Source organism: Anomaloglossus baeobatrachus, chromosome 1 (genome assembly GCF_048569485.1).
Source record: "Anomaloglossus baeobatrachus isolate aAnoBae1 chromosome 1, aAnoBae1.hap1, whole genome shotgun sequence".
NCBI classification, from domain to species: Eukaryota; Metazoa; Chordata; class Amphibia; order Anura; family Aromobatidae; genus Anomaloglossus; species Anomaloglossus baeobatrachus.
The window spans coordinates 213,875,518-213,897,779 of NC_134353.1; the positions used below are offsets into that span (position 1 = coordinate 213,875,518).

The following is a 22,262-nucleotide window of genomic DNA, read 5'->3' on the forward strand; positions in this document are numbered from 1 at the left end:
CGTTTTTTATTTCTTTGTTTTACGGTGTTCATTGTAGATGTTAAATATTAATTCAGTTTCATTAATCATGTTATTTTGAACACGGCGATACCAAATATGTGTACTTTATTAGTTTATTTTTGTTTTACATAAATATTTATATTTATTGGCTTCACATTTTTAGGCTATGTTCACGAAGGACTTTTTTGGTAAAAAAAATTTCTGACCTGATCTTGTGGCAGGAAATTTCCTTTCAGTCATCTGATGTGTTTTTGGTGCGTTTTTGAATGCCGTTTTTGGTGATTTTTTTTTCTACAAAATGGCTTGTATCAATGAAAAAATGTTGCAAAAATCCTGCAAAGAATTGACATGCTCATTGTTTGAAATCTTCAGCAAAAATGCAGATATTTGACAAAACAGTCAGGAATAAATCTGTAGGTGTGTGTGTGGGGTTGGGGGTGGGGGTGTGTGGGGGTGGGGATGTGTATGATATTTCAGAAATCTCATAGACTTTGCTTGGACTATAAACAGCAGCTTTTAATTAGCATGGATTTGCAAAAAACAAGGAAATCTGCAGCTAAAAAACGCAGCAAAAACTTACCAAAAAAGCCCTGTGTGAACATACCCTTATCCTTTATCTTTTGTGGGTATATATATATATATATATATATATATATATATATATATATATATACACACCGTATATGGGCTGGTATTACAATGGCCATTATAATATTCTAAATACCTCCATTTATGTATAAGGTAGAATTTATTTTGTTTTTTCACAGTGTGCGGCTGGAATTTTTTCTCATATATATATATATATATGTATATATATATATATATATATATATAAAAAAAAAAATATACAGTATATATAATATGCATTTTTTTTCTTTACACGTTTTATTTTTTTACTTTGTTCTTCTTTGAGACTTTAACTTTTATTCTTCTGATGACTGATCTCTTGCATTGCTATAAACATGTATTGTAATACATGAGACCTGTCAGATTACACTGAGAGAACACCTGTTAGACTCTGCCTATGCTGAATCTAACAGGCTTTCATACCTGTCACACAGGTGTTCATTGTTTGACCTCTGGGTGCCATGCCAACCATCAGCGCTCCATGATTTTGTTGCGGGGGTGCACATAGAGCTGATAGAGGGAACCTTTTAACTCTCACAACCTTCTAACCGTTGCGATCACTCTGTATCATAGCATTTAGAGAGTTATTCAGCCAGGGGCAGTGTTGGCACCATCCCTGGCTGTTACTGCAGATGTTTGGCTATTAGCTGAGCCAATCTCCAGTTGTGATCGTGCAGTACTGATGTTTCAGCACCTCATTATCATGCTGTTTTCGGTCAATCAGATTGACTGACCATTTAAAGCGATCAGAAAGCAGTGACAGGTGAAATGTGTCTACCCATCTCTGGCCGTGCCCGTCAACTGACAATGACCGCTGCCGGCGGGTGTCCGCCTGCAGAAAACGTAGATGTGCAAAAATGGTGCAAGACAGAGCACACACTAACGGAGTCTGCTCCATTATAGTCAATGACCCTGTTGGCGCATATACGTCCAAAACATGTTTTGCGGGGTGGGGGAGGAGCGGTTTAGACGGATGCCCCGACGGGACCACTGAACGTTTGTAAAAGCGCAATGTGAAAGTAGCCTAACTTATTATTAGAACTACATAGTTATAAATATAGTAGAGAAAGCCAAAAAATGGATAACCTACAAATATTTACTATTATTTATATTGCAGAACAGATAGGATCACATACAATTAAAAACAGCCAAATGGCTACATGCGCACACCTCGATATGTGTGACACATCCCCCTGAGAAAGTTACACAGTTGGTGGCGATACGCTTGGGGTTTTTCTTTTCCTCCATATATTTGCCTGCATACATGGATTTAGTTATTGATGCTGCATCATCCTTTTTTAATGGATTGCTGGTGATACATAACCTTTGTGATTGTGCTGGAAGTGTACTGCACTGTTTTGCTGTATTTATTGTTCTCTATACAAGAAGTATTATTATCTTATGGCCATTAGGAGACAGTTTATTACTTCATTTATATGTCAGTTTTATTAACTTTACTTGATATCATTTCGTTAGTTATTTATGTTTGGTATAGATCTTACTGACATTTTGTACACATATTTATACTGGCATTGCAATTGTATCATTGTTTTATTTGTCCAGTTTCATTATTCCCTCTTTTGGTGTCTAGGGTGTATATCAATACATTATTAAACTAATGTCATCATACTAGTATATTACCCTGTAACTAGTGTTTTTGGTGCTTGAGTGCAATATTATCCAACAGGCATTAGAGGTTAGTCACTTAAGGCTGCTTTACACGCTGCGATCTCGCTAGTGAGATCGCTAGTGTGCGTATCCGCCCCCGTCGGTTGTGCGTCACGGGCAAATCGCTGCCCGTGGGGCACAACATCGCTCGGACCCGTCACACTACTTACCTGTCTAGCGACATCGCTGTGACCAGCGAACCGCCTCCTTTCTAAGGGGGCGGTTCGTTCGGCGTTACAGCGACGTCACTAAGCGGCCGCCCAATAGAAGCAGAGGGGACGAACATCCCGCCCACCTCCTTCCTTCCTCATTGCGGGCGACCGCAGGTACGATGTGGTTCCTCATTCCTGTGGTGTCACACATAGCGATGTGTGCTGCCTCAGGAACGACGAACAACCTGCGTCCTGCAACAGCAACGATATTTGGGAACTGGACAGCATGTCAACGATCAACGATAAGGTAAGTATTTTTGATCGTTAATGGTCACTCATATGTGTCACACGCAACAACGTCGCTAACAAGAACAGATGTGCGTCACGAATTCTGTGACCCCAACGACATCGCGTTAGCGATGTTGTTGCGTGTAAAGCGGTCTTAACTCTATTATTGGCATGTCAAGGTGTGTTCATGTTGCTTTTTAGCTCTTTTTATTATTTTGAATTGTATGCTATCATTTTTTTTTTTGCTATATAACTAAAATTATAGGTATTTGCAGTTGATCCCTTGTTTGGCATGTATCTTTTCTCTACTATGTAGCCATCATAATGAATCAGGCACCTCTTAAGGCCCTGTCACACATAGAGATAAATCTGCGGCAGATCTGTGGTTGCAGTGAAATTGTGGACAATCAGTGCCAGGTTTGTGGCTGTGTACAAATGGAACAATATGTCCATGATTTCACTGCAACCACAGATCTGCCAAAGATTTATCTCTGTGTGTGTCGGGGCCTTTAGGCTCCATGCGCACGCTGCAGTTTTTGAAATATATAAATAAAATATAAATATTTTATGGTGAAGAATCAACAAGTGGGACACAGTTGTGAAAATTTATTACTCATTTTAAACTTTTATAAAAATAAACTGAAAATTGGGGCGTGCAATATTATTCATCCCCTTTAAGTTAATACTTTGTAGCGCCACCTTTTACTGCGATTATAGCTGCAAGTCGCTTGGGGTATGTCTCTATCAGTTTTGCACATCGAGAGACTGAAATTCTGTCCCATTCTTCCTTTGCAAACAGCTGGAGCTGAGTGAGGCTGGATGCAGAGCGTTTGTGAATAGCAGTTTTCAGCTGTTTCCACAGATTCTCGATTGGATTCAGGTCTGGGCTTTGATTTGGCCATTCTAACACCTGGATATATTTATTTGTGACCCATTCCATTGTAGATTTTGCTTTATGTTTTGGATCATTGTCTTGTTGAAAGTCAAATCTCCGTCCCAGTCTCAGGTCTTTTGCAGACTCCAACAGGTTTTCTTCAAGAATGGTCCTGTATCTGGCTCCATTCCATCTTCTCATCAATTTTAACCATCTTCCCTGCCCCTGCTGAAGAAAAGCAGTCCCAAACCATGATGCTGCCACCACCATGTTTGACAGTGAGGATGTTGTGTTCAGGGTGATGAGTTGTATTGCTTTTATTCCAAACATAAACGTTTGACATTGTGCCCAAAAAGTTTGATTTTGGTTTCATCTGACCAGAGCACATTCTTCCACATATTTGGTGTGTTTCCCAGGTGGCTTGGGGCAAACTTTAAACAACACTTTTTATGGATATCTTTGAGAAATGGCCTTCTTCTAGCCATTCTTTCATAAAGGCCAGATTTGTGCAGTGTACGACTGATTGTTGTCCTATGGACAGACTCTCCCACCTCAGCTGTAGATCTCTGCAGTTCATCCAGAGTAATCATGGGCCTCTTGGCTGCATCTCTAATCAGTCTTCTCCTTGTTTGAGATGAAATTTTTGAAGGACAGCCGGGTCTTGGTAGATTTGCAGTGGTATGATACTCCTTTCATTTCAATATGATCGCTTGCACAGTGCTTCTTGGGATGTTTAAAGTTGTGAAAATCTTTTTGTAACCAAATCCGGCTTTAAACTTTTCCACAACAGTATCACGGACCTGCCTGTTGTGTTCCTTGCTCTTCATGATGCTCTCTGTGCTTTAAACAGAACACTGAGACTATCACAGAGCAGGTGCATTTATACGGAGACTTGATTACACACAGGTGGATTATATTTATCATCATCAGTCATTTAGGACAACATTGGATCATTCAGAGATCCTCAATGAACTTCTGGAGTGAGTTTGCTGCACTGAAAGAAAAGGGGACGAATAATATTGCACACCCCAATTTTCAGTTTATTCTTTTTTACAAAAGTTTAAAATAAGCAATACATTTCGTTCAACTTTACAAATGTGTCCCACTTGTTGTTGATTCTTCACCATAACAGTACAATTTTTATCTTTATGTTGGAAGCCTGAAATATGGGAAAAAGTTGAAAAATTGAACGGGGCTGAATACTTTCACAAGGCACTGTAGCAATAACTAAGCTGAGTTCCTTAATTCTTGGATTGAGCCCATTTGGGTCCAGGGCCTTGCTTATATTTATTTTAGTTAACTTAGCCTGCACCATATCTACAATTAGCTACTGAATATATTAGTTGATATATTCAGATCACTGAGATTGGTTACAACAGTCATTCTCTCTTCTTTGACTAAAAACTGGAAGAACAAAGAAGTGGAAGTAGGGTGTTATCCAGACAACAGGTGTTTAAATACATAGAAATTGCTCACCTGATGGTATTGTGAGAAAGCCCAACACTTAGAAGGGCCCTGAAATAAGGGTCCAGCTTCTGCTGCTTCATGGGTTGCTGGATCCAACTTGGAATTAAAGAGATGTAGAGAAGTGGATATGCTGCGCTGCTGACGTCACATAAAATTGGAGTGCTGCCTTTACCTACCACGTAGAGAGCATAGAGATGTGGACCCGCATGACTTGAGAAGATTGGGTAAATTTGGTGTATTTCCCTATGTCCCGGGAGCTTTTCTGGTGTAACCATCAAATTTGTTTACATATTGTGAAGTGATCAAAGCTTTATTTGTGCAGTCGACCAAGTTCAACATCTTAAAAACCCAAAGGCTTATTGTTCTTTGTACAAATTAGACACTTTCAAGACATACTGTTCATGCATTTCCCTGCGAATGACAGGGTTAAACCATTCCTCACTCTGCTGATAGGCTCAGCTGTTACAGGCCCCTGGACATCTGTGTTAATGCTTTTCATTCCAGAGCTCACATTTTAGGCTATGTGCGCACATGTGCGCTCTGCACCGCACCGAAAATGTGCGCTTCAGAGCGCAGCTGAAAAGCTGCGTTCTGAAGCGCATGGTGTCGGCAGATTTGTGCGCTCTGCATGCTGCCTCTCCCTATAGACAGCATGCAGAACGCACGAAAGAAGTGACATGTCACTTATTAGAATGTAGCGATTCGGCAAGCAGCCGAATCGCTGCGTTCTAACATGTCACGTGCGCACGGCCCCTGCACAATCTCCATAGATTGTGCAGGGGACGCAGGACGCATGCAGTTACGCTGCGGTGCAGAGCGCAGCGTAACTGCATGTAATACGCACACGTGCGCACATAACCTTAAAGAGAACACTGCTTCAGACACCCATTGTATCTGTATAGCAGCTGCCCAAATACCTGCTGATGCTTAACACAACTATCTGCTAGTATATCCCATGTCAAGACTGTTTTGTAGAGCTGATGGCGTTGACCAGCATTCATTAGAGGGTGTATGGGAGAGGTTATTTCACACTTTATTTGCCTATTATTCCCCTTATCGAGAGTGTTTCTGACATCAGATAAATTCACTTTAAATATAGACTTAGAGTGTGCATTTTATTACGTTTTACAGTTTTATTACAAGTACAGTAATTGGCATAATAATTATGTTGACAATTTAATAAATTGCTTCAGATTATGGATTGAATTGGACATAGATGGTGCCCTGTAAAGAGATCTCTTCCACTTACTCTTACTTAGCTCACTGCCGTGTCTTGCTGCTCGGCTCAGCTCCCCGGTGTACCTAGTTGGTGAAATAACGGTACACCCTTTAGAGACATATATTTAAGGGTTTCTAAAAGCTCAGAAAAAGATCACTTTTCACTTTGTCCACTTTTCAGAAAATCTTTATCTTGAGTTGTAATCATGTAACATTGTATAACCTTTATTGGATTAACCAAACACCATTGAGTCATAAGAACATATACAGTTGTGCTCAAAAGTTTACATACCACATTTTTTGCTTTCTAGGCCTTTTTTCAGAGAATGTGAATGATAACACAAAATCTTTTTTTCCACTCATGGTTGGGTGAAGCCATTTATTGTCAAACTACGGTGTTTTCTCTTTTTAAATCATATTGACAACCAAAAACATCCAAACGACCCTGATCAAAAGTTCACATATCCCACTTCTTAATACCATGCATTGCCCCCTCTGCATTGCCCCCTCTAACATCAATGACAGTTTGAAGTCTTATGTGATAGTTGTGGATGAGGCTCTTGATTTTTTCAAATGGTAAAGCTGCTCTTTCTTCTTGGTAAAAAGCCTCCAGTTCCTGTAAAGTCCTTGGCTTTCTTGCATGAACTGCATGCTTGAGTTCTCCCCAGAGTGGCTCAGTGATATTGAGGTCAGCTGACTGAGATGGCCATTCCAGAACCTTCACTTTGTTCTGCAGAAGCCAATGACAGGTGGACTTGGCTTTGTGTTTTGGATCATTGTCATGTTGAAAAGTCCAATATGTCCCATGTGCAGCTTTTGGGCTGATGAGTGCATATTTGCCTCCAGTATTTGCTGATAAAGTGCTGCATTCATCTTTCTTCAAGTTTGACCAAGTTTCCTGTGCCTTCATAGCTCACACATCCCCACATCATCAGTGATCCATCTCTGTGCTTTACAGTAGGAATGGTGTTCCTTACATCATAGGCCTTGTTGACACCTCTCCAAATATAACGTTTATGGTTGTAGCCAAAAAGTTCGATTTAGTCTGATCACTCCAAATTGTCTTGTTGCAGAAGGTTGAAGGCTTGTCTCTGTGCTGTTTGGCATATTGTAGGCAAGACAATTTGTGGCATTTATGCAGTAATGGCTTTCTTCTGGTGACTCAACCACGCAGTCCTTTTTTCTTCAAGTGCCTCCTTATTGTGCATCTTGAAACAGCCACACCGCTAATTGTCATTAAGTCCTTTATTTCAGCTGAAATTATTTGTGGGTTTTTCTTTGCATCCCAAATAATTTTAATGGCAGTTGTGACCGACATTTTTCTTCATCTACCTGATTGTGGTTTGGTTCTTACAGAGCCCATGATTTCCCGTTTGTTAATAACAGTTTGAACACTGATGACTAGCATTATCAATTCCTTGGATATCTTTTTGTATCCCTTTCCTGTTTTATATAGTTCAACTATCTTTTCCCGTAGATCTATTGACAATTCTTTTGCTTTCCCCATGACTCACAATCCAGAAATGTTATTGCTGGATGAAAGATACAAGACTTTGTCTGGATCCCATAAACTCCCTCAGCTTTTAAGCACACACTCTAATTACATTCAAACAGGACACAGGTGAGGATGTTACCTTTATTAGCCATTCAAACCCATTTGTGTCAACCTCTGTGCATGTTATCAGGCCAAAATCACCAGGGTATGTGAACTTTTGATAAGGGTCATTTGGATGTTTTTGGTTGTCATTATGATTTAAAAAGAGAAAACACAACAGTATGACAATAAATGGCCTCACCCAACCACTAACCATGAGTGGGAAAAAAAGATTTTATGTTATCATTCATATTCTCTGAATAAAGGCCAAGAAAGCTAAAAAATATCTCGGGGTATGTAAAGCACAACTGTTGCAGTAAGATACAGTCATATAAAAAAGTTTGGGCACCCCTATTAATGTTAACCTTTTTTCTTTATAACAATTTGGGTTTTTGCAACAGCTATTTCAGTTTCATATATCTAATAACTGATGGACTGAGTAATATTTCTGGATTGAAATGAAGTTTATTGTACTAATAGAAACTGTGCAATCCGCATTTAAACAAAATTTGACCGGTGCAAAAGTATGGGCACCCTTATCAATTTCTTGATTTGAACACTCCTAACTCTACTTTTTACTGACTTACTAAAGCACTAATTTGGTTTTGTAACCTCATTGAGCTTTGAACTTCATAGGCAGGTGTATCCAATCATGAGAAAAGGTATTTAAGGTGGCCACTTGCAAGTTGTTCTCCTATTTGAATCTCCTATGAAGAGTGGCATCATGGGCTCCTCAAAAGTACTCTCAAATGATCTGAAAACAAAGATTATTCAACATAGTTGTTCAGGGGAAGGATACAAAAAGTTGTCTCAGAGATTTAAACTGTCAATTTCCACTGTGAGGAACATAGTAAGGAAATGGAAGAACACAGGTACAGTTCTTGTTAAGCCCAGAAGTGGCAGGCCAAGAAAAATATCAGAAAGGCAGAGAAGAAGAATGGTGAGAACAGTCAAGGACAATCCACAGACCACCTCCAAAGACCTGCAACTTCATCTTGCTGCAGATGGTGTCAATATGCATCGGTCAACAATACAGCGCACGTTGCACAAGGAAAAGCTGTATGGGAGAGTGATGCAAAAGAAGCTGTTTCTGCAAGCACGCCACAAACAGAATCGCCTGAGGTATGCAAAAGCACATTTGGACAAGCCAGTTACATTTTGGAAGAAGGTCCTGTAGACTGATGAAACAAAGATTGAGTTGTTTGGTCATACAAAAAGGCGTTATGCATGGAGGCAAAAAAACACGGCATTCCAAAAAGCACTTGCTACCCACAGTAAAATTTGGTGGAGGTTCCATCATGCTTTGGGGCTGTGTGGCCAATGCCGGCACCGGGAATCTTGTTAAAGTTGAGGGTCAACTCAACTCAAGCATCAGCAGATTCTTGACAATAATGTGCAAGAATCAGTGACGAAGTTGAAGTTACGCAGGGGATGGATATTTCAGCAAGACAATGATCCAAAACACTGCTCAAAATTTACTCAGGCATTCATGCAGAGGAACAATTACAATGTTCTGGAATGGCCATCCCAGTCCCCAGACCTGAATATCATTGAATTTCTGTGGGATGATTTGAAGCATGCTGTCCATACTCGGCGACCATCAAACTTAACTGAACTGGAATTATTTTGTAAACAGTAATGGTCAAATATACCTTCATCCACGATCCAGGAACTCATTAAAAGCTACAGGAAGCGACTAGAGGCTGTTATTTTTGCAAAAGGAGGATCTACAAAATATTAATCTCACTTTTATGTTGAGGTGCCCATACTTTTGCACCGGTCAAATTTTGTTTAAATGCGGATTGCACATTTTCTGTTAGTACAATAAAGCCCGCTTTACACACTACAATATATCTTACGATGTGTCGGCGGGGTCACGTCGTAAGTGACGCACATCCGGCATCGTAAGGTACATTGTAGTGCGATTGCGAATGAACTGTAAAACGTTCATCGCACGCATGTCGTTCATTCTTCATGAATTGAACGTCAGGTTGTTCATCGTACCCGGGGTAGCACACATCGCAGTGTGTGACAATCCGGGAACGATGAACACAGCTTACCTGTGTCCTGCGGCTCCCGGCCAGCAATGCGGAAGGAAGGAGGTGGGCGGGATGTTTACGTCCTGCTCATCTCCGCCCCTCTGCTTCTATTGGCCGGCTGCCGTGTGACGTCGATGTGACGCCGAACGTCCCTCCCACTCCAGGAAGTGGACGTTTGCCGCCCACATCGAGGTTGTATGGACGGGTAAATACGTGTGACGGGGGTTAATCGTTTGTGCGGCACATTCAACAAAATTGAACGTGCCGCTCATACGATGGGGGCGGTTACGATCGCATACGATATCGTATGCAGAATCGTAACATGTAAACCTCATTTGAATCCAGAAATATTACTCAGTCCACCAGTTATTAGATATATGAAACTGAAATAGCTGTTGCAAAAACCCAAATTGTTATAAGGAAAAAAGGTTAACATTAATAGGGGTGCCCAAACTTTTTCATATGACTGTACGCATCAAGCAACCAATAGGTACAATCAATTTGGGAAAATATCATTGAGTAGTAAAGCAAATGGCAACAAAAGTCCAGGATCAAGCGCACTGAGCTGAAATCATGGACTCGGAAGCGATGGTAGCATAGAGGTGAGTGATCTCATCCTCTGACGCTGCACATTCATTAGCATGTTAGCATATGTGTCGCCCACCTGTAGCGTTCGCCTCAAGGACGTCGCTCCACCTTCGGGGACGCCACAGGGGCTCCACTTGATTACAGCTGGCAACAGCTATGTCAGATTTATTTACATGGGAGTCGTGACGCCACTCACGGTTCGCGGTCAGGGTTATGGGTGACCGCCACTGCAGGTTTAACGAGCGTCTGGGGCTGATGGTGTCTGCAGTCTGGTGATGTGGCCTCCTGTGAGTGAGGCTGGCCCTAGGGACTCGGGTGTGTGGAACAACAGGTCGCAGAATAACTCAGTCGCAGTCCAGACAGTCTTTCAACTTGTTTACTCACTTTTAGTTGGTTTGTGAGGTACCCGAGCGATGCTGTGATTAAACCAGGTAGAACCAGGAACTCCTCCAGGCTAAACTGAGGGTAGCCGTTAACTCGCCTTCCTAGCACTTCTTTTGTTTCGGATAACCCCTGACTTGCAGTATCGTGGGATTCATCCAGGGAAGTCGCTACTGCCTTTCCTCCCCTTTCTGGCCCCTTTACCGGCAGCGTGGACTAGGCGAGATGGCTTCTGGCCCTATCTCCTTATGGGTCCCCCTGTTGCTTCTGAGTATTGAACTCTGTATATTTGGTGAGGAACCTCTAGTCCCTTCACCGGCAGGTTTAGCAGATGAGTAAATGGATGTCCGCTCTAGGAACCTGTTCCCTGTGCGTGCTTAGTCACCAGCAGTCCCCGTACTCGACTGCCTCTCTTCAGGTGTCTTTCAGACTGACTTTCTGGTCACTGTTCTCCCCCACTAGCAGCTACCACACATGCAGGGTCTGACTAGCGTGGCTCACTCCTTCTACTTTCCTTTCAGCCTCTGCAGCTTAGCTTCCAGCCCTTCCCCTCCACCCCTTGACAAGAATTGAAAGCCAGGCTCTTCCAGAGGCTGCCCAAGGGTCCTATCTAATGGTGTGGGAGACTTGGTTGCTATGTGTCTGTGCGTACACACCTCTGTGTAGCCTTTGGAATTACCTAGAAGCACTGCCCCAGCATGGTTGCAGTACTCAGTGGTGCCTGACCAGGTCAGGGACACCACACATACTAACATGCTAAGGGGGCCAACTAGCCAGGGGAAGTAAGGTCCTTCGACTAGTCGCTGGCCTCATTAGCATATGGTAAAAGATCTTTAGAAATACTTTATCTATGCTACTAGATACAGGGACGGTTAGGCATGGATTAGCAATATGCACCCAGAACTGCTCGTTGTTCTGGGTGCATATTACACCTGACAGGTTCACTTTAAGAGTCACAGGCAAGGCTAATGACGTCAGGCCGGCCAGGTGGCCTTTCCCATAATACCCTGAAAATATCATAGCTAAATAGGGCTTTACACGCTACGATGTATCAAACGATATGTCGTCGGGGTCACGTCGTAAGTGACGCACATCCGGCGCCGTTTGACATATCGTAGCGTGTGACAGCTACAAGCATCTGTTAACGAGCAAAAATACTCACCTTATCATTGCTCATTGACACGTCGCTCATTTTCTAAAAATCGCACGTCCTTCTCTGCGCTGGTTGTTCATCGTTCCGAGGCAGTACACATCGCTCCGTTTGACACCCCGGGAACGATGAACTGCAGCTTACCTGCGGCCAATGTCAATGCGGAAGGAAGGAGGTGGGCGGAATGTTTACGTCCCACTCATATCCGCCCCTTTGCTACTATTGGCCGGCCGCTGAGTGACGTCGCGGTGACACCGAACGTCCCTCCCCTTTTAGGGAGAGGATGTTCGCCGCCCACAGCGAGGTCGTTCGGGAGGTAAGTACGTGTGACAGGGGTTACCGAGTTTGTGCGACACGGTCAAGAAATTGCCCATATCGCACAAACGATGGGGGCGGGTGCGATTGCAAATGCGATCGCACAAGAAATTGAAGCATGTAAAGCAGCCTTTAGACAATCAAGGTGAGCTACAATAGCCGGTATAAAAGCTTAGAGCACTCCCAGCTGCACCATTTTTTAATCCGAGCACATTTCTCTTAAAAGGACTAAACTGGATTGTGTTGTACTACTGCAGTGCTGAAGTACGTTGAAAAAAATGTTATATTTCGATCTTCAAACACTGTATTTGCCAACCATAAGTTTAATACCCTGTGTCAGAATGTGTGAAGAATCCTGAAACCTAGGCCTGTGTGTCACATCTGTTTAGGTTGTCAACCTTCGCAATCAGGTATTGATGTTGATAGAGACAACCAGGGATTATTGTTTATTATACTCACCTTGGTTGGTCTTTTATACATTTCTATAACTGTCCTATTAACCTCCTTCCTATTTTTGCAATTTTTTTCTGTCCTTGTTGAAATTTCATATTTTGTTATTTTGTTTTTTAGAGGTAGGGGATTCTTTAAGAATAAATAAACTGATTATTTGGGGGAAATTTTTGTTGTCAGAAACTTTTCAAGGGAGAAATACCCCGAAAAATAAAAAAAAAATAAGGTTTTACAACTGTTTTGATAAACAAAGACAAAAAATGTAAACAAAAACATCAAGAATTTACAACTGTTAGTAGTTGAATTTATCAACCATACATCCTACAACAAAACTGCTGATTGTTATAGAAAATTACTTTCTGTGCATATACCTACATAGTAATATAGTATTAGTGTTATGTATGTTGCTCTATTTGGCAATAGCCTGGGGACAAGAGGACATAACCCCCCCCCCCACTAGTTACCATCCGTTTTCACCTAGCCAGACAGGTGTAGGTCATTTCATCATTAATACAACTGTGTTTGCACTAAAGAGCTCAACATGAGACTAGTACAGTCCTAGGAGAACTCTGTGTGTGCAAATCATATTTTGGTGGAAAATTTGTCAAAAATAAGTTGAATTTGAAAACATTTGCTCAGCTCATTACATAAATATGATTAAAGGGAATCTTTCAGCAGGTTTTTTGAACCTCATCTGAGAGTGGCATACTGTAGGCAAAGAGATCCTAAATCTATCGATGTATCACTTAGATTTATGGCTGCAGCCATTCTGACACAATCACATTTTTTAGATTTAGCCATGTAGCAGAGCTGAGAGAGCTGTCTCCGTCCACACCAGGCTCTCTATAGTAATTGAGCATTGACAGTGAGGTGTCAGTCAGAGGAGGGGCGTGCTAGACTGCCCTGTGCTTGACATTGTAGTCCGAGCAATGATAAGGGTCCTGCTAGTTAAATAAACATAGCAAATAAACAACACATTGGACTGTGACAAGACAGGCATTCCTGAATTTTCTGTGTTAACCCTTGCAGCTTACATAACAAACACCTGCTGACAGATTCCCTTTAAGGGCTAGTTGGGCCTGAAACATGTAAGCCATGTTTATATCTCCTGTCTTTGGAACAATATGATATGCTTCTAATTTGAAAAATTAAACTCAAGATTACTGTATTTTTCATTTTATAAGACGCATTGGATTATAAAATGCACCCCAAATTTAGAAGAGGAAAATAGAAAAAAATAATTTTTAATGTTAAAATGAGGGTCTGTCTTATAATCCTAGTGCGTCTTATAATATCTCACAAGGGGGCAGCAGCGGTAGTAGAGCAGCTCAGGTTGGTCACAGGAGGCAGGGTCGGCGATGCTGTGGGCTCGGAGGAGGGGGTGTTGTGGCTCCTGAGGGTCAGTGGACGGACGGCTGGTGATACTGCGGGCTCAGGGGTGTTGCAACGGCAGGCGCCATTGATCTGCTGGCGGACTGTTAGCTCCATTGATTAACCCATGGTTGATGAGATTGACTTCAAGAAAATGGCTGCGGAGGCGGCGCGTGTGCAGCTAGGCCTCTGCAACAATTTTCTTGAATTCTATAGCGTCAATCTGCGCATGTGCCATATCCGCGTCCATTTTCTTGCAGTCCATATTGTCAACTGTGGGTGATTAAATGGAGCCCGCAGTCCTCTGTCAGATCAATGGCGCCCGCCGCATTGCTGACCTTTCGTCCTGTGACCCTTCTGAGTTGCTCCACTGCAGTGACACCCCCTTCTCCAAGCCTTCAGTATCGCTGACCCTGCTTCCTGTAACCCTTCTCCACCACCGCCGCTCTGGTAAGCCATATCCGTATTATTATATGCACCCCCGTTTTACCCCCATTTTGGGGGGAAGAAGTGCTTCTTATAATCCAGAAAATACGGTATATATTGGACGCTGGCTTATTTCCACTTTCCTTATAAACATAAATATTGATCTATGTGTAATGAGTTTATGAAATACACATAAATGCAGTGAATTCACTTTACATTTCCAATAATAATTGTGCAGACCTGATACAGAGGGCGTCTTTATTCTGTAATACAAACATGTGAGACATTTATAAGGTTGCTTAATAAGTGCACAGAATAATTGGTTGTAAAGTTAAATAGTTTGTGAATCATTAGTATAATTCCTGGTCACATATGATTCAGAAACTCCGACCTCCTTTATTTACTTCTTCAGTAAGTGATAACCTTTATGAGCTTTCCTTGTCAATTATTAATGCTCCAGCGGTATTGTGCATGAAGATTAATGACACATTGTACTCAGTGGTAACATTCCTTTTGTGAAACGAAATCATCTTGAAAAGCATAATTCCCTTAATCCAGCGGAGGAGAAATGTCTGATTATCCTGCAGTGGCCAGGTGGAGTCACCACAGCCTCAGACAAACATGTCCTGGAGCAATTGAGAGAGCGCCAATGTCTGGGACCTCCGCTTATGTTGTTTAGAAGAAGTTGTGTCTGTCCTTCTCTCCGAGTGCCGATCATAGAAGAGCTGGCTAATGATAAATGTGCAACACCATGCTCGATTACACCGCGTGCACACTGCACCGCTAAGTGCAAAACATTTGGGACCCGGCTTAAATGTAACGTGCAGGCGCTAATTACAGAACGAGCCGTAATTATCAGGCTAGTTAATTATTTGTTTTCTTCTTTGTGCAGTTATCGGAATTCATTCAAGCAAAGCATCTGCATCGAAATGCTGCGCCAAGGCTATCACAAGTCTTTCTCTGAACTCTTTACTCTGATTCACAAGTGGAATGCCTTAAGGGACGCTGGAGGGCCCGGGTCAGCCATATGGCAGCAGAAACCCTTGGAGGAGCAGCACGAGAAGCTGGATCAACTTCAACATTTCCTGACCAGGGCTGAGGCAGCCCAGCGAGCAGGTAAGAGGGGGAATTCTGGGTAACGGAGCAGCAGGAGCTGAAGCATCGAGAGCCCGAGGCGAGGATTCGAAATTGTTTCATCTTCCAGTTTGAGACATTACTACAATTTAGCACATATCAGCTTTACTCTTATCAGCCGTATAGCAAGATAAGTAGTAGATCATAAAGTATAGTTAAAAAGGAAAGACTGGCATCAAACTGTGCCTCTCTAATCCGGTTACAAAAGGAACCCGGCAGAGAGAGGGGTGCATGTATTTTAACATCTCTTAGGGGAATATTGTTGTTTTATATGCACGAGAGGTCTGCAAGGAAGCTTATGTATGCATAGCATTCAGACAGTGTCATTTTTTTTGTTCTGGCAACCCCGCAGCATTAGGCAATATCGCAGTGCCATCATGTACTTCCAATATATATAGTAATGACATCAAATCCAGGTAAAGCAATAAGCAGCTCTGCCAAATGAAATGCTATTCTTACCTAATATTCGACTTTTCCTTCAGATTAAATATTTAAAATAAACATGTATTGTGTGTTCTGCACCGAGGCGAAGAATTTATTGAATTTTTACTATAGGTCTTTAGATTTATTTTATCTCATCAGTGTGGATAATCGCAATCTATAACTAAAGTTGTATTTATTGTTTCGTTCTGTAGATTTTGAAATTTAGGTTCATTTTTAATACACTTTTATAAATATGTAGGAGACATAAAAACGAAAAATAAAAAAACGCCCGCTTTTTCATATTCTCAATTATAGCATATTTGTCCTTTCAGTAATTAAGGCCTGTGCACACGGTGTGTTTTTTCTATTCGTTGTTTGAGAATCTGCACCAAAATCTGCATGCCTATCCTGAAGCCAGCAAAGTCTATGAGATTTCTGAACTGCTGCGCGCGCGTTGCCTTTTATTTCCTTGCAGATTGGGTGCAGCAAAAATCTTCACCAAGTCTAAAGCCTGCTTTACACGGTACGACCGATTGTGCGATTTCACAATCGATCGTACCCGCCCCCGTCCTTTTTGCGTCACGGGCAAATCGCTGCCCGTGTCGCACAAAGTTACTAAACCCCGTCACACATACTTACCTCTCGTGCGACCTCGCTGTGGGCGGTGAACGTCCACTTCCTGGAGTGGGAGGGACGTTCGGCGTCACAGCGACGTCACACGGGCGCTGGCCAATAGAAGCGGAGGGGCGGAGATGAGCGGGACGTAAACATCCCGCCCACCTCCTTCCTTCCACATAGAGACGGCGGCGGCCGCGGGAGGCAGGTGAGCTGATCATCGTTCCCGTGGTGTCACACGGAGCGATGTGTGCTACCACGGAAACGATGGTCAACTAAAGTAACCGATATTATGGAACCTAACGAGCAGTACCCGACTCACGATTTGTGAGCGATACTGCGTCGCTAGGAGGTGTCACACAGGCCGGCATCGCCAGCGATGCCGGATGTGCGTCACAAAAACCGTGACCCCGACGATCTATCGCACGATAGATTGCCTGGTGTAAAGCAGGCTTTAGATCAGCCTCTGATCGTAATGCGCCTTGTGTTCTGCCACTGGTTGTGACCACTGTTCATATATGTAAGGATTACAAATTTTTGTATTGTTTTTCAAGACATTATTAAAAAGTGGATTTTACCTACACATACTCTCCGGAAGCTGTATCCTTTTTTTTTCTCCTATGTTTTGAGCACTCTGACACAGCAGTAGGATCTTGTGCTTACAGGACATCAGAGACAAAGATGTTGGTATCGGGGTGAGCTGGACTATTTTTTTCTTTTTCTCAGAAAAAATCTGCAGCATGTCAATTGTTGGGACGTTTTTTTCAGCCATTGACTTCACTAGAAAAAAATTATGGAAAAAAATGCACAAAAAAAATGCACCAAAACCGCATGCATTTTTTAATGCGTTTTTCTGTCAGAAGGTTCAGATTTGATGAAGAAAATTTTTGCGTGTGCACATACCCTGAAAGGGCTTTTTCTAATGAAGACTCCCCCTATTAGTTGTATCAGACAGTGGATGTTAGGGCTCAGTTCCACTTGCGTACAGTTTCTGATGTGAGAGCAATGGAAGCGATATGCTAATGATCCTCTGCTGCGAGCGTCAGCCAAAGGTCATACGACTGTGATGCCATCTTACGATTGGATCACAGCTGCGGAGGAGAGGAGGAGGTAGCACTTTCTCCCCATCTCCTCTCCGGCCTGTCTCTGCGTACATTGAACTGCGGTCGGATGACACACGAGTGCAGTGCGATGTTTCACACACATCTATACACTTGTATGGGTGTGTGTGAGCCGAGACTCGCTGCAAAACAGAGTATGCTGCGATTCATTCCGAATGCCGATATGGCATGAGAAATCAATAACAGATGGATACTGCCCCATAGTTTCGCTTTTGCAAAACGCAAGTGGAAACAAGGCTTTAACCTTTAACAGAGGCTCCTGTTCTGGCGGATTTCAGGCAACCTTGTAACTCACAGCCAAACATTCGTCTCGATGGCTGCCATGTAATATAATTCCCCGTAAGCGGCTGATAATCTGGCCTCAGCTTTCCCGAGCACAATCATTCTGAGGGTTCGCTCACACTTATGTATAGAAAATCAGTCCGCTTTTCCTTCAGTGAAGTTGGACAAGTGAAATCCGTTTGCTATTCCGTATGCCATGTGAGTGTCCATTTTTTTCTCAACTAACATCCGTATGACGTGTTTTTTTTTCTCCGCAACAATTTTTCTACATTTACTGGACCATTTATAGTGTTTTATGCATCCGAATGGTGATGTATTCTTAAAAACAGATGATCTGTGTGCTGCGCGTTTTGGCCGCAGCATTTTTCCTTCCATAACTTGCAGATTTGGTTGCAGATTGTTTGCAGCCAAATCTGAAACGTGCGAACGTAGCCTAAATCAACAATAAAGCTGCTGACAGATTCCATGGCTTTTGTTAAGGATTTTTATGCAGATTTCACCCTACTCCATTACTATGCATTGAATAGTAAAATCTGCAGTGAAAATCTGCACAAAAATAACCATGTTCCAGCTTTGAAGTCTATAATGCTTTTATTTGCTTGTGGATATTTTTCCACAGTGTTTGAATGGGATTTTGAAAACCCATTAACTTGTACTGTAAATTGCAGTGGATTTGAAGTGCAGAATCTGCAATAAAAAATGTTTACATAAGGCTATGTGCGCACAGTTCGTTTTTCGCGGCGTTTTTGCGCGTTTTTTGGGTGCGTTTTTGGCCTCAAAACTGCATGACTTTGCTTCCCCAGCAAAGTCTATGAGTTTTCAATTTTGCTGTCCGCACACATCTGTTTTTTTAAGCTGCGTTTTTGAGCTTAAAAAAAAAATGGACATGTCAATTCTTTCCTGCGTTTTCCCCCCATGCAATGCATTGGAAAACTGCAGAAAAATGCAGAGATCAAAAACGCAGCAAAACGCACCAAATCGCGGTAAAAACGCATGCGTTTTTTGCCGCGTTTTTTTGACGCGGGTGCGTTTTTGTGCGTTTTTAGCGGCCAAAAACGCACAAAAACGCAGCGTCAAAAAAACGCAGTGTGTGAACTTAGCCTAAGTCTTTTAAATTCTGGGGTTTAACTTTGTTTAAAAGGTTGTTCCACTCCTTTTATATTGATGGCCTATCCCAAGTCGGCTAGTGCAGATCCACTCCTATTCATTCATATGGACAGCGCTGTTACTCAGAAAAGGCTTCATAACTGCTGCCATCCGGTCCCATGCGCTGGACCCCAATCATATTATATTGATGGTCAATCTGCTGACATCCGGTCCCACGTGCTGGACCCCACTCATATAATATTGATGATCAATTTTAAGAGCAGGTCATCAATATAAAAGTAGTGGCGCAAACTGAATTTCAACAGGTCCGCTCACGTCTAGTTGGAGGTATGATATTAGCATGTAGAAATATGGCAGTATATCAAAGTTAAAAAAATATATAGATGTCAGCAAGTCTCTTATTAGGATAAAGAAATCGACTTCTGGAAAATAATAAGGAAATCAAAAATATATATAAATTAGAAAATGAAAATGTAAAAATATATAATATCCTTATAACCATTCCCAACTGTTCAATCATAGTAATAGTTGATGCATAGATTTATACGTTGTCCTTCCAGAATTTTAGACTTGCTGCGTTATAACATTTTTCGCACATACTTTTTGGAAAAACATCTCTCATTTTCGGAGCATGCATGACATGAAATTTATATTTACATTATTGAATTGTACATTTCTTCCCTATGACGCATATTAATGACAGTGATAGCTATTCTTCTATGTGCTTACTGCTTAATTAAAAAATGGTGACATATGTGGTCACATCCAGCCTATAATGCCGTTCTGTCATAACAGAGCATGTGTACAGCTGATAGCTACCTATATGTGGGAAAATATGACCTGATCCAGCAACAAAAATCCAGCCTTTATTTGTGACAAAGTCCATAGTAAATGGTGCGCCACACACTTACATTACTTAAAGGGGTGGTTCACCCATTTTTTTTATTCTCTTTATCAGTGTAACTTACCATTTCAGCTGTCTTCTTAATTGCCTTGTATTTTCAGTTTTGACACTGAGCGGCGCTATCCTCCTTGCTCAGTGCCGATCACATGACCCCGGGTACTGTGGCCTCTGGCATCCACTTATATCACGTCAACTTCTGGGCTCTGAAAGTTGATGTTACATCAGCAGCTGCAGCTGCCTCTGATTCTTAGTGACTGGGCTGTGGGTGGTGATCACCGCATGTCAGACCTCAGCATGAGAAGATGGAAAGGAGGGTTTACTTACCATCCTACAGCGGTGTGCAGGGCTGACACCAGGAGCAAGAGGAGAGGGAGAGGAGGAGTCATGTCTGTCGGGTAAGTATGTTATCACACGGGGGTGGGGTTGGGAGGATGAGCTTAGCTCAGGGTGCCACTGCAAAGGAATATGGGAGTTGTAGGAACTGAACCCAGGAAGTGAGGAGAGAAATTAACCTCATCAGAGCTGGAGCCAGCAATGAGGATGTGCTGCTAGAGCATGATAAAAGGTAATATTGCTGAAATAACATAATAGATGTGTGGAGAGTCACATAATAGCAAGATTTAGGCTATGTCCGCACTTTGCGTCGTCCTATTTGCAGTTCTAAACGCATCCTCTGGCAGAAATTGCTTTTGCCAAAATTGCTTTTGACCTCAAAATCGTGGTAAATACGCATGCGTTTTTACCCCGTTTTAGCCGCGTTTTTAGCGCTTTTAACATGCTTTTCCATTGCGTTTAGACAGATGCGTTTTGAACATTAAGACATTGCTAAATAAAGTTTAAACAGTCAAACACAATGAAAAAAAGGGAAAAAAATTAAAACATATAATTATTGAAATCATAACGAAAATAGTTATATTTCATATAATTATAGCGGTTTTATACTACTTATCGCAAAAATAGCAATAAAATAATATTTTTCATTAATTTAATTGTTGGACTATGTGTGTGTGTAAAGGGACATATAATTTCATTATTTTGATGTCAGAAAAGCATGTGTTTATGTAGGTCAAAACGCATTCTTTCTGCAGCTAAAAAGCAGGTAAAACGCTGGAATTTTTATGTTGGTTGCTTTTTACAACTTCTCATTGACTTCAATGTTAGCAAAACGCAGCCCAAATGGCAAAAACAATTGACATGCTGCTTCTTTGAACGCAGAGTTTTTGCCCAAATTTATGCAAATTAAATGCAGCGTTTTGAACTGCAAAGTGCGCACAAAAAATCCATTTTTCCCATTGACTTTGCTGGAAAATCAAAACGCATGCGTTTTGGCATGAAAACGCTGCAGTTCAAAACGCTGCAGAAAAGCAGGTGGAAACGTAAAGTGCGGACACAGCCTTAGGAGAAAAAAAAATCAGTTTTGGTAACTGGACAACTTGTTTAAGTGATGAGAACCAGAACTAAGATTCTCGCCCAGGCTTACAGGTTTAAAATGGCGGACAATTCACTATTGTAATCTGAAATTAATGGCCTTTATTGTGGAAGTGCTGGATTCTGAGCATATTTTTCTGCAATTTACCTTTGGGTCCTACATGGCATTGGTGTCTTCCTTTAGCCCATCCATCTCTGCTCAGACTTACAGTATAGGCGCTGTCATGGATGTGGAAAGTGTATAATTATATTTTTACTATAAGTTAATGGGCACTTTAATTTAAAACTAAACTGAGGAACCACATGTGCAATAAGGTTGTATTGCGGACTTATATGTCAGTAATCTTTCACCCATATCTCAAAGACTTATTGTACCTCATCCGCATGGAAGAACTGAATTTGTTAACGTTTTACTAACCTGCAGCCTTAATATTGAAGATCAGCCAATATGGACGACATTTTAATGGCATTGTCCAGTTTGATGTAAATGTAGTTTTGCTTGGTATAAATATGTTTATTAAATGGGGGTCCAACCACAATCTTCAGAACTTTGGCCCCTTGTCTGCCCTCCCTCTGATTGGGGAGGCCACTTGCCACCGCACTCAGCTGGAGAATTAACAGAATAATGGTTGCAGTTTGT

General features: G+C 41.8%; 1 protein-coding gene across 3 annotated transcripts in view; it reads left to right on the forward strand.

The window, feature by feature from the left end:
• Window positions 1-22,262, forward strand: part of TTC29 (tetratricopeptide repeat domain 29) — a 408,961-nt gene that overhangs the window by 64,543 nt on the left and 322,156 nt on the right. For 2 of the 3 annotated variants that reach the window (XM_075335612.1, XM_075335622.1), the window contains exon 4: window positions 15,501-15,724. In XM_075335612.1, coding sequence (XP_075191727.1) covers window positions 15,501-15,724 — 224 coding nt within the window. Of the gene's footprint in view, window positions 1-15,307; window positions 15,425-15,500; window positions 15,725-22,262 lie in introns of those variants that run through there. The other variant, XM_075335630.1, reaches the window with a different exon arrangement.